Here is a 14,064-nt window from a genome sequence, read left to right as displayed (position 1 = left end):
AAGGTAAATACACTGAAGTTCACGCAGCTCTCAGTTCTACAGAGCTACTGAGGAATACCTTTGCTTCGGATCAGTGTGCAATTCTGTGAGCAACGCTGAAGAAAAATTAAATGCAAGGTGAAACAAACCTATCTACTTTGTCATAAATTACTCTGAAATTAGCTAATTTTTTCTTCATTCTGTTATTACATGTAAGTAATAAAACAGGTGAAGGTTCCCTATAACTTTCACACTTTGGCAATGTTATTTTGGTTAAGTGGTAGAAATTGCAACAAGAAGAAAAACGAGCACGGGTGACCTTCAACAGCTTTCAACCACGTCTTTTCTAGCTTTCTAACTGGACAGAGTTACACACTTCGAACCAGTGAGTTAGAACCACTGAAAACAAGGAAGACCAGAATCTGTTCGTGCATTATTTGTCCACCAGGTTGAGAATCATTTCACAAGTCATTTCTGTTTTCTGTTCTCTCGGAGTTGCTGTTTCTATTCCGTCTAAAACAGGAACAATCTCACTGGCACAATGTTCATTTTTCACAGTGGAGACATCTTGGAATGATTCCAGGTCAACTTTGCAATAAAAATTAAATATTGTGGTGATTAACCAGAAAGACAAGTAAATATTTCAATAAATCTAACAAATAGGCAATTTAATTTAGTGGAGAAAATACTGGCAATATATAACAATAGCATATCTTTTATCTTATAGTTTATTTGGAGGATGAATGTATTTTATTTTGAATATTACATTACAAGACATGTTAGGGAGTAGTACCCATGGTATTCTTATCAGAGGAAAACTAACCATTATTTAACTGGAAATTTAATTCTCATATACATGCATTTTGTTTTTTAATTATTAGTAACAGCAAATCATTGGCAGCACCAGTCACACAAGCAATCTTCTGTAAAGCCACATACAGGATCCCACAGGCCCCTGCAACTTGTGCAAGAAGTGAACAGTGACATATACTCGCAAATGTCAACTTTGGGAAAAAGCCTCCCGGAACCAGCACAGAAATTTGTAATATTTGTGTGAGTCAATTAATGGACTGAGTATCTGCGTGAACAACATCTAAAGACACATTATCTTAGCCCTAGAAAATCAAGCTTCCATATGAAGTTATCTGCAAGATACTGAAAAGAAATTGTTTGCACATAGCAAAGCATTAATAAACAGCAAAATCTAATTATTGCAAAAACATAAACATTGCAGCTGTAACATTTCTCTCTAACCATACCATTACAGCCTTACCAGTGAAAACAGAAGTGTCAATGCTAATGTAAACTCAGCTGCTGATATATATTCATTAGATTCAGAAAAGCTTCAACATTTCTTCTTCTCACTATATCAAATTTTATCTCAGTGTCATTGGCCACAAATCAGTATAGAGATAATCTGATATACCAAAATTTAAGGTTTTGGCACACCTAGGCCTTAGATGTTTCTCTGTTCTTGTCTCTTACTCCATAAAAATCACCTGAAGAATCCTATCAAGTAGACCACTATGGCTTTCAAACAGCATCTGGGAGGCAGAAAGGCAAAAACCAACATGATGTTCTGGTCAGGCAAAGCTATTTTTTTGGCCCTGGTGGCCCTGGAGGTGATCTCAGAAACACGTGGCCAGCTCTCACCCTGCAACAGCACGGAGATTCAGCACTAGGTCGAACAGACAAGGGGAAGGCAGGATGCATGAGGATACAGGGTTCCTGCCCATGGCCTGACCTAACTGAATACTGTATATTGTGTGTTGTCTAATTCAATAGAAATGCACATAAATGAAATTACGAGCAGACGCCTCCTCTGGGTCAAATTTAGACTGTAAGGTGACACTGCTAGGATATTACTACATATGTGGTGACAGGCTAAGATTTATTTGAGAGAATAAAAAAAAATTACTTCACATGCTTTTAGAGTTGCAAATAAGATAAAACGTAAATGATTGTGTCAGGAATGTACTAGCATAACCCAGACAGAAAAGGCACTTCACTTATTGCTGTGGAGTTCTCACTGACAAGACACCAACTGACCAATTAGTCTACCATTTTGGTCTGCCAAAATCAGAACTTAACTCAGCTGCTGGGAATCTTAACCTAATGCAAAAAGATGAGGAAGCAGAAGAGAAGGGAATAGATTACCTATGGACCATCTTTTAGTTTATATTGAAGTTTACAGAATGTAAATGTAATGATAGCTCGAGAGCTACCCACAATGAGTAGCACTACGTAATTACAAGTGAGCTTCTGATCGCACAGACATGCTGAACCAAGAGCTCTATAAACTGGCCTGATCATCTCTACAGTACAACAGAAGAATGACTCTAGCTATTTAAATCAGTAGCATTTTTACTATTCTTTCATCAGTATCTGGTCTGGGTATGAGAGAAAGAAGATGAACAATTTCTTCATTAAGATGCACTCTATCTTTTGTGATTAACATGCAGTCTGAGTTCTGAAATTGAAAAGTTTTCAATCTGGTCTGTATTAAAGCAGAATATTATAAAGCATGAGTTTTTAAGAAAACTCACTATGGCGCAACTCAGTAACGACGTGTTTCATCCTCCCTTATAAAGGCAAAGGGAATTTGTAAAAGGGAAAAGAAAAACACATTTGCAGGCATGGCTAGGGAGGGAGTTTAGGAAGACGTTTGCAGGAGTAGGGGAGTAGAAGTCTCAGAACGGGTACCTGAGCAATGACCCAACTCAGATGACAAGAATTTCTGACACACAATAAAGACTATTCTGAAGTATTCTTCCATTATTAGCACTTAAATTAGCTTCATTGTGAAACAGTAATTAAACAGCAGGGGAGATTCACTGCCTTAGTCTTTTATTCTTGATCCTAATTTACATGATTAAATTCTAACTTATTCACTGATTACCTTCTTGCTTAACACACTTTGGGTTCTCATGGGTTTTATTTTTGCCCTTGCTTCTTTTTCTGGGTGTAGCAGTTTTTGCCCTCACCAATCCACAACTTTCAGCATGCTTATGCATATTATTCTGTTAGCATAATGAAGCATAAATATATGAATCAAATATTAATGTATGTAAGCACTTTAACACACACACACAAAACAAATATGGTTCTGACAGACAAATTTTGGAACACTAAGTAAGTGAAAGGCTGACTTAGTTAACAACCTCCATAAAGCTCCTGAAGATTTTCCAGAATACATATTAAAATTCTGCTTTAAAGGAACCTTGCCATTTGGTGGGTATAAAATCAAATTTATAATTTTCTGGTTGCTGGATAAGCAATAAAGTTTTACATGTAAAATCTGTACATGGAAAAAAAGGTTACCTTTACTTTAGAAGTGTGCACCAGAGCTATGTTCTCACTGCATATGGTTTTGAAGACATGAATAATAATTTCTTACTTTCCTCACTGAAATCATCCTAGCACTCTTTCATTTCAATTATCTTCCCAAATTCTTTGTCTTAGAATTTATACCTCCATACTGCCTTTTTATTTATTTTAAGAGGACTACTGCATTCAACATTAGTAACTTCAACACTGGATTGTACAAACCAGTACCAACCCTGAAAACATGATGTGGCAGGTATTTTCCACCTGAAGGGGAATACCCTAAAGTTCTTTATTAATCCCCCAAAGCAAGGTTTAGGAAAGAAAACAAACAAGTTGTGCTGGCTTAGCATTAAGGAGTTAACAATCCAGCCAGTAGACTGCTTGCTACTTTCGGTCCTTTGTGACAACATAATCTGCAATACTTAGCTAAAGATAACTCTACTGAGATTCCTCAGAAGGAAGTATCTTACCCAGAGTGAATAGCCCTTACCACATTTAGGGCATTCATAAACCGTAGGCTTAATATCAGAATCATGGTGCTTCCTAAAGTGAAGAGTGAGAAGCTGCTTCCGCTGAAAGCTTTTGCTGCAGCATAAGCAAGTGAAGGGCTTCTCGTCAGTATGGGTTCGTTTATGCACAATTAAGCGTCGTTCCTGAAACAAAGAAAGTATCTGTGACATAACTGTCCAGCTCTGTGACACGTCTTCAAAAAACCACACACGTACATGTAAGAGTGCAAGAATGTTGCACAGACTCCTTAATTATCCTCCACCGTAAGCAGATGCTGAAGAACACATTGGGATACTGCCCACTGACTTGGAGAAGGTCAGAGGTTTTCCTCCTAACCTTAGTAAGCTTAGCAGAGAAAATAATCAGTTCCAGAGAAAATAATCAATGTACCAGCAATGGTACATTCCAACGCATCAAGGCCAAAGCAATGCTATCCTAAATGTACTCTTTAAAATAAAATATTCAGTTCAGACTGAATCTATTCTGTGACACTGCTGAAAATCACATTTAAGGCACAAATAACTATTTTGTTCTCATCACAGTGTCACTGACATTGATTGATCTTACTTTATACTTCGAAGTAGTTCACGTACAAAAGATTTATCAAGAAGATAGCCTCAGACTTCTCAGCATTTCAATTTTACTGCTTATTTGTGAACCATTTTATCTTGCAAATAAATATAACTACACTATTTTAGTTTAGACTGCAGTAATAAAAGTTTTTATCTTCTTAAGGTAAATACAACCCCAAAGCCAACCCTACCTTGCCAAACTCTCAGTTCAATAAGCAATAATTTTTCAGTGACTTTAAATACCTGCTGACATGTGTAGCTGCACTGATCACATTTGAAACTTTTTTCATTTCTATGAGTCTTCTTGTGCAGAATAAGAGCATAGCGCTCATGAAAAACAGCTTCACAGTAATTGCATTTAGTTGCCACTGCCATGTAGGCATGCAGATTTCGCAAATGGACACCTGAACAGTTATTAAAAGCAATTAATTTTAATGGTAAATTTTTTATTTCCACTATTTTGAACAAGAGTTAGACTGTGCATAGCCCTGAGTAACACATACATAGTAGAGGAAAACAAAAAAGAACTTTCTTCACTCACCACAGTTTAAGATAACTAAAGTTGCAGCAAGATGTTGTAACTTTCCAGAGAAATGAAGCAGTTATAAGCCTAAATCTTACTGATGTCAATGGAAATCATTTAACAAAACAAATCCTTTCAAAAATTCCAGTAATGGCTTGCTTATATATACACAAAAATTCATTTGAAAATACTACCCAAAGTACGATTTACAATATTAAAATGAAAAGGGCAAAAATACATGAACAAAGAAATTGTATATATGTAAATAACAATTCTCTATCTTCAAATACTTAAGAGACTTCAATGAGATGCTAAAGGCATCTTTGTATGTCTAAATATTTTTTAATACAGCTTTTTCATATATTTTGGGAAACCTGAAATTTTATACAGGTTTTGTTGGTATTGGTCAGCTATATTGCTTCAAATACAGTAAATATGCTATATTCCTAATACATTGATTTATTAATAAAACTCTCATCTGTACAAACCCATTTTTTTCCTAATAAAAAGATGGATTTACACATGAGAGGGACAACTTTACTGGTACTTGAAGCAAGTACAGGTCCAAACAAGACTGGTTAAAAAATTTAGTATAAATTCCCAGAAAACCATGATGGCTTGTATTTCAAGGACTGTGGTTTGTATAAGGAAAAATATTAATTTATATTTTCAGCTATAATTACAGTTTATATTTTCAGTATCAACCTGTATATCAGCAGTTTGATACTGATAGCAAAGGAAAAAATTCCATTATCTGCATATAGAATGAAAATGAACTTATGCAGTGGTTTGTTCTTTGCTTTCTGGGAAAAGACCCCAACTAGCTAAGAGACATTTGACTTTACGATATCACCTGCAATGTTTCATGAGTGTTATATAGCCTGAAAACAATCTTTGATATTGATGAATTTAGAATTCTAAGAGTTTTGAATGCTTGAACCACAGTAAAACTATTGTCTGCTGGACTGAAGAAGTCAAACTTAAAAGTTGCACTTCACTAACTAATGCAATTACATGTATTTCTTTAAATTACAAAGGACAACGCACTCAGCAACTAAACACGCACTACAATTTTAGATTAAGAGGTAAAAGCTGATTTGGTATATGCAAAAACCCACATCTACTAAAGCATTCAATCTGTTGTCCAAAAAAAGTTAAACGTTTGCTACTTTGCATTTTAAACAAATTAAAACATCAACCACAAGATGTCACCACATCTCCTTGCAGGAGGAATTTACCTGTAAAACAATGAATACATTTTCCATGCAAATATTCTGTAATGATATAAAGTCATATATAACATTTGGTATCATTGTAAGCAGTGAAAATTAAAGATTCCACCTCTAATTATCTCTACATTTAATTTTCAGTTTTTTCCTTTAAACTCACCCAAGTCACTTTTTCGTGCAATAAAGGTACTACAATGTGGACACTGGTATTTTGGCACATTTTCTCCATGCTTCTGTAACATATGGATTTTCATGGTACCACTTTGAGTGAATTTGGCCTGGCAAACATAACATTCATAGGGCTTTTCACCTATAAAAAACGTATTAAAATAGCATATGCTCTCTCTACTTATTTGATACAAATGCAAAATTTCCACAGATCTCAACATCCATGTTCTAACAGCAACAATCTCCAGACCAGCCAAGATGTTACTATTAGTTGACAAAGCACCTAAAACAGTTTACAGAGCTGATTACAACACAAAATCTTGGTTTCCAGAAGCTGCAAGTCAAACTGGTGAAGCATAAAGCCATTAATATAATTCTAAATGATTAATCAGGATTTTAATTAACTTTTATTTTGTATTAAGTATCATATACAAAAATGCACAAATGTGCAAAAGACAGAAAGCGAACAGCTGTTAACAACATCATGATAAAAATGATTCAACACCAGCTATTGATAATGGTGGAAGAGAAAGCAGCAAATTCTTTTTTTTACCAATTCTGCCCCAAAAAGTCACATCAGGTGTATCATCAAAAATTACATCAACACTGGCAATTAGTTCAGTCTAATAAGAGCAGAGAGAAACAGCTAGTGCTGAGGACCCAACATGCACACAGATTTTGAACCAGCTCCCGTCTGGTTCTGCGGATGAAGTCCCTACCAGTACTGGATACGCTAGGTGCACTGTTGGACTCTTCTTGTTGACTCTCATTAAAAAAGAATTGAGTTTAATTGCACCAAACTGCCTCGAGATATGAACCAAAGCATGGTAAGTGGGGATATTTGGAAGATTTGATTCAAACCACACTCTCGCACTCTGACACTAATCACAGCATACATTACATATCATAATTGAGTTAAGTTAAACCCTGAAGTATATGATAGATACTAACTGCCTTCTCAGAAGGCACACACGTTACAGAGCCATGATTGCAATGCGCTACTTTCAATGTTAATTTAATTCTTTGCTGACCACATTAGTTACTAGCAATTTGGGACCACAATGATGTCCATGCTTTGAACAGACATTTTAAACTCTCGTGTCAGCTACATCTCCGTATAAAATTAACTAATTGACAAATAAAAGTGATCCACAGAAAACAAGACCACATAAATGAAATATTTTTCTAATATAAAGAAAAGTTTAGGAAGAACAGCAAGACTGTAACTGCTAGCACTGTACAGCTAGACTTCCAATAGCCAAATCCAGAAAAGTTAAAGAGAACGTGTTTTCTAGGCACGTATTTATTCAAAATCACAAATGAAAAAAGTGTTAATTTTTGAGTCTGAAATTAGATCACTCTAACCCTGTGAATTTTAAGGGCCTAAGGACATAGACTTCACCATTACATCAGAGTCCTACCTGAATGAGTTATCATGTGCCTTTTCAGTTTATATGCATCTTTGCTAGCATAACTGCAAAGGTCACAGGCATAAGGACGCTCTCCTGTATGTGAGCGAATATGCCGTTTCATTTTGCTTGCCTAGTATAAAAATAAGAAATTTTCTGCAGTAACATTTACATTAGAGACATAGTCAATTAAAATAGAAGCAATTTTAGGTATTGTATCAATCCCAGAATTAGCGCCCCCCACCCCCTCGTTTTTTTCCTGTACAATCAGCCTGTCATGGTTGTAGGTAATATTTCTGTACTCTTTCCCCAGATGATCTTACTTCCATGTTTAGTGCCAACATAAGCAAAAGGAGAAAATTTGTAGTAAGAACATAAAAACTAGAATTTTTAAATCAGCTGAAGGGGATACCTACTACCTTCAGGCTACCTGGATATGTCAAACAAAATATTTTGAAAATACTTGGGAAAATAAATGAAAGACCAAACTCATTAACCAAAACCTTTATTCATCTTCAAAACCCAAAGAAGCACTTTCATTGCAAAAGTTGAATTCATTCTACTTTTTTATACTGTTCTTGTGATATGTTCTACACAAATATTGTAGGTATGCAAACTAAAATTAGGAGTTATCTAATGTTCAATCCCTCCATTTACAAACGTACTTAATGAATTAATTTGCTGCTAGACCCATTCAAATCTACAACACTATTCACTTAAAATTAAACACGATTGCCAATCTTTGCTATGTAAAAGTCAAATCATAGGTATGGGATTACTAGGGAGGTCCTTCAGCTCTCCTGACTGAGGTCAAGCTTACAGCAGTATTAGTGAGAGTTCTGCAACAGCAATCAGTGCTGAACACTTCCTGATCGAAACAAGGGAAAGAATAGGACATTTTGATTTAAACTGAAAAAGTTTTTAAAGATGCAAGCTATCCAAAATCCAATTAATAAGATAAGGGGTGTGTGAGTAAAGCTCCGGCTTGCTTACAGCTTTAGATCTCGACAGAGCCCATAAAAAATTCAGATACTGAATATCCATTAAACTGTGACTGTGATTCAATCATAGGTGTGTCACTGAAAGCCTGTTTTTTCCAAATGAACCCTTAGGCAGTCTGGTTTTTTTTATTTCTAGTTTAAGAAAATTTCAATCCTGTAAAACCAAACATCATCAAGTGTATAAACACAATACATGAGCTTCAATTTAGACAGTAGTCTTGTCCTACAGTATATGGAATGATGTGTAAAGGAGGACCAAGTATGCTGTTGTAGGATCAAATTCAAACAAAAAAATTTGTCTAGCAGCAATTCTAATATAAAAAAACACCCTTAAAATGTAACTAGTTCTAAAAAGCTGAGTAATTGTACAAAAATTAATTTGAAGAAATTAATTTATAAATATTACTACATGGACAAAGTAAGGATTCAAGGAATTCAGATGACTTGTTCCTTTTTTGAGGGGCGATGAGGGTGAAAAGATGTGCATACAAATGAAATACACATCACCACGAAGCTTTCGTAATCATCTATTTTGCAGTAATACTGCAGTAACATAGCAGACAAATGAAATTCAACCCATCTTTGTTGTCCAAGGCCATTAGTGGAGCCTGGTGGTTTTGCTTTGATGCTATTATACATGGACCTTTGATTCCTAGGATCCAGCAGATCTCCCTACCTTCATGGTCTCTACAGTCCTCTTTCACGGTGATGAAGTGTTACAGTAATCACAAGTCTGGCCATTCCTCCCAATTCAGAATGCATTTATACACATATGCATCACAAGCTGAGTATTAATACTGTAGCTTGACATCGGCAACTACCTCTGTAATGTATTGCCCTGATCTCATATAGAAATCTGACAACAATGAAGGATGATATAGACAGTATGATTGATATACGCACAGGTAGGTCCCAATTTAGTAGAAACTTCTCCAGGTTAAAAATCTGTGCAAAAATGTTGTAACTTTACCATACATTAAAATCTTAGTATGTGAAAACCTACAAACCCTCCCAAAAGATGCAGTAAGGCTGTACTTACTTCTACGCTAGAATATTTACACACTGAACACTTGAAAGGTTTTTCTAAAGTATGCTTGTAGCGCCTGTGCCGTGAAAGCTCACCACTGGTCACAAATGCCATATCACAGTCACTGCATTTATAGGGTCTCGTCCCTGTAAGAATAAACCGCTTCTCAGAATTTTATTTAACACTACAACGGTATGATTTGCCTACCTTAAATCAACGTGCAGAGTTTTTCACAGAACCTTTTCCGAGATTCTGAATTTTTATACGCAATAAATGTATACTGTAAGTTTATTATAAACATGACTTATCAATTTGCTTCATATGTTTATATAGCAAAATAAAAACATCACAAAAAATTCTATTATGCATGTAGGAATCAGACACAACTGAAGTCAATATTCAGTTGACAAAAATGCTTAGAATGGTATTTAATGAAATAAATGAATACATACACAGAGAGTTACTAACTACAGACCATGTCTTTTCAGCATGGAACTCCAAATGAAACCAGAGAAACTTCTGAGCACAAAGTGATCACAAAATACAGCTCTAAGACAGTCATTTGCCTGTTAATTTTGCAGACAATATGTAAAAAGAAGTATTTTCACATTAGATACCTGTATGTACATTCACATGATTACGCAGGAGAGTAGCTGTACGAAAAGCCTTAAGGCAGAGGTGACACACATGACGTTTCTCATCAGAATGGGTCTTCACATGACGATTAAGACTTGATATTCTGAGTGAGGTGAATGTGCACAAATCACAGTTGAAAACTGCTTTTTCTCCTGTGGGAACAAAGGCACAGTTAGATCGTACAAGCCACAAAATGATGACTTTCCTCTTTAAAAAAATAGTACCAATTTCAATATAGTTCCTCTACTTTGAGTAAAACTACTTCATACTTCTACACAAAAAAACTTCAAAATACATTGAAAAAAAATCAAGCTGTCATAAATTATTGTATCTATTTAAGACTTAAGCAATTTGCCCAAAAAATAGTGCCATGTGTTAGTGATACAGTTTAGAAACTAATCCCAGGAAACCTAACTCCTAGCCTAGCTCACACTTCCAAGACAGGATGAAACTTCCTCTCTTGATAGCATCATTAAGATGTGGTTCAACAAGGCATTTACAACCTGCGCAACACACTTCTTGATGACAACTGTATAGTTAGTACTAAGTAAGTTTGTTCACAGATTTGGAAATGGCAGGTTAAGCTATTCTCAGCTTTCCAGTAGTCCTGAATTTGTAAAGTGTAAGTAAAAAACATCACTATGTTTAAAATAATCTTTAAAAGCCTCTTTAAAATTATTAGTTGAATTTGAGGGAAGAAAAATCCATTCCTCGAAGAAGTCATAGAATAAAGTTACGCTTTCTGGATTACATAACGTTTCCAAGTTCATGGCACAGCAGTAATCCATTTCTTTTGAGCTTAACAAGTTAAGAGTTAATGTGCAACACTTTCAGTTTTGAAGAAAATTTGAAACAGCAAAATGGCAAATACGTCATATTTGAAGAGCCTTTCCAGAACAGTTGTCTCGGCTCCCAAGTGCACTCTGTTAATGATTTTCATGCTGAGACCAAAATGTATTTTATACAATGCTTTATACCACACAGAGATGTGCAGCTAACACTTCACTTCAATAACAGCAAACAAAAACACTTTATTGTTATTTATTCATTGCAGATTCATGCCCACACAAAAGAACATTGTTAGCTTTGTTAAAGCTGCTCAAATGTGCTTCCTGTAAATGTGGTAACTAAAACAAGAGACATTAACAATTGGTGCAATATCCATACATTAAACAACCTCAGCCAAAATACCTTAATAACTAGATACTGTGACACACACGTTTACAGGCTCTTCAATATAACTGATGTCATTCAACTTTTACAGTACAGACATACAGTTTCTAAGGAAACAGTTGCTTACCCATTCCCTTCTAACTCTGTCCTTAACTTCTGCAACACACTTTTAAGTTCCTAAAATCTTAAATCAGCCATTTTCTGCTACTTTTGCTTGGGTTCTGGGAGATACCTTGCTGACAGGCATTGATACTTGCTCACCACCCTCAGCCAGCAACCTGGAACCATTCTAAGCTCATCCATAAACCCTGAACAAGCACATTTTGAAGCTGAATGAGGGCAACGAGGAAAGACTAAGTAAATTACTAGGTTTATTCAAAGACATATACACACTATATTAACTTTGAAATCTCCCTGGAGGTTTCAAATACCACATACTGTTCAAAAGACCATTAATTTCTAAATGCCATCCAAAATGTCTCTCCTGAACACAGCACAGATGACATCAGCCTGAACAAGTATCTTCTATCACTTAAGGCTGAAGGCATTCTTCCTTCTTCCAAATTTCCACAGAATGTTAGATTTAATCTAATTTAAACTTAACAATTAACACTGTGAATATTTAATATAAAATTTCAACCTCACTTCAAAATATAACCTATGTTACCTAAAAATGAACTACAAAGGTTATTAACTTTTTAGCTTTTTTCCGATGCGGAGCACAAATCTGAAATTTTAGATTCTTGGGATTTTTTACAATGGTTTGTTCTGATGGAGTTGCATATTCCTGCTCTTTACCTTCATCGCGTGAGTCTGACAAATCATCACTGGCTTTGCAGCTCTGGCTCGTTGTTTCCTCAAGAGTGAACAAAAGTTCCTTTCCTCCCCCCTCTTCAGTTTCTTTCAGTTGCTGGACATTATTTTCAAATGCAATGACATCATTATCTCTGTCAATCTATTTAAAAAGGAAAACATTTTACAAGTTCTCTATAATCAAGGGTGGTCACTAGTGGCAAAACAACTGAGCTACCAGCAAGATGCAAGCTACTAAATCATTTTGATTTTCAGCCTTAAACACGATGGACAAAACCGCAACAAAACATTTGCATTTAACATACAGCCTCCCACCTAACTGGGAGGTGAACAATTACTAAAATTGAGTCCAAGCTCTTCAAAACTTTATATAAAATTTCAGAGTGCCATTTCAAGATTACAGCACTGGGAAGATAGAAACTTGTATCCTCATCTTGTTAAAGACATTTTATATTTAATTTCAGTACATTTACCTTTTAAAAGAAAACAAGAAAGTATGCTCTCAATCTTTTATCAAACTAATACAGGACTTTTGCAGCCTAATTGTAACGCTTATGGTTTTCCATGCCATATGGCAATTAGCAAGGTTGTGATACTTTTTGCACTAGATAAACTTAAATATGACCATAGCTCAGAAATTATCTAGGGTGGTACATTAGTTTTAAAAGAAAAAAAAAGTATTATAAAACCAGTAGCTAGCACAGGATAAATACCAGTGTTTACATGTCCTTTTAATAAAATGCATTTCAAATGGGACCATATTACACATCCAGCTTTAACAATGACTGCTGCATTGTACTAATGCAGGAGAAGGAGGGAAATTGTCTAATGCTACTTAAGAGATCTAGGCTGTCAAACCACACAACACCAAACTGGCAAATTGAATTAAAAACTTGTCTGAACTTCAACAGGTTAGTAAAGCTGTACAAAGGATTAAATACTTAAGTCCAACAGATGTGAATGCCTAGAAAAAACAGTATTGAAGTCAGAACCCAATCAGTGCGACAGTACAAGCTAAGGGCTAATGCGTTGCCATCTTCGTCACATCCAGAACTTGTACCTCAATCCAGTGGCATGTCTGGTGGTTTCTCTGTTGGCTTGCTTTCTGAACTCTCTGCTTGCCCTCTATCTTGCAAAACATTAATCTGTGTCAGCCCTAAGTCATAAAAAACACAGATCCCTTCCCGCATACTTACAGCCATGCCTGCTGGCACGTTCTGCAGCACACCCTGCCCCTGCTGCAGCACAACTGCCCCGGCCAGCGCTGCCCCTGCCACCCGCTTCTGCAGGTGGGCAGTTATCTGGCAGACCCCCTCCAAGTCCTCTGCCTTCAGACACGCTGTCTGTAGTGTCAGCAACTGTTTTTCACCCTTTTCAGGAGACCGGGACCACTCTGGGGGGACACTTGCCCCTGTCCACCTGTCAAGTCCCACACTGGCACTGCTCCTCTCCTTCACTCGGGTTATCCTGTCCCCGTCACACTCTTCTGTCCCTGTTTTTTTCCACACCCTCGATTCTGGTAGCCCTAAGGCCACGTACGTTGCTTGAGTGAACCTGTTCAAAAGGCAAGGTTAAAAACGAGGGCAAATCACAGGCTTTCAGGACAAACCGCTGGCCGTGCCTCGCACTCCAGCTCTTGAACCTGCGCCCCCCCGCCTCACTGCGCACCCCTCCCGCAGCCTCCCGGCCGGCCCTCA

The 14,064-nt window shown here is 36.4% G+C and overlaps 1 protein-coding gene across 1 annotated transcript; it reads right to left on the bottom strand.

Moving 5' to 3' along the window:
• Positions 1 to 3,728: 3,728 nt before the first annotated feature.
• Positions 3,729 to 11,685, bottom strand: CTCFL (CCCTC-binding factor like). The gene is made up of 7 exons (XM_035900833.1): positions 11,682 to 11,685; positions 10,363 to 10,533; positions 9,758 to 9,891; positions 7,730 to 7,850; positions 6,301 to 6,450; positions 4,632 to 4,792; positions 3,729 to 3,959 (listed from the first exon to the last, which is right to left on the bottom strand). Exons 1-7 carry the CDS (start codon positions 11,683 to 11,685, stop codon positions 3,729 to 3,731), a joined length of 972 nt encoding a protein of 323 aa, XP_035756726.1.
• Between the last annotated feature and the right edge of the window lie 2,379 nt (positions 11,686 to 14,064).

Source organism: Egretta garzetta, unplaced genomic scaffold (genome assembly GCF_000687185.1).
Source record: "Egretta garzetta isolate BGI_Z169 unplaced genomic scaffold, ASM68718v1 scaffold188, whole genome shotgun sequence".
NCBI classification, from domain to species: Eukaryota; Metazoa; Chordata; class Aves; order Pelecaniformes; family Ardeidae; genus Egretta; species Egretta garzetta.
The sequence above is the reverse complement of the archived record's forward strand: the minus strand, read 5'-3'. Positions and strand labels throughout refer to the sequence as shown.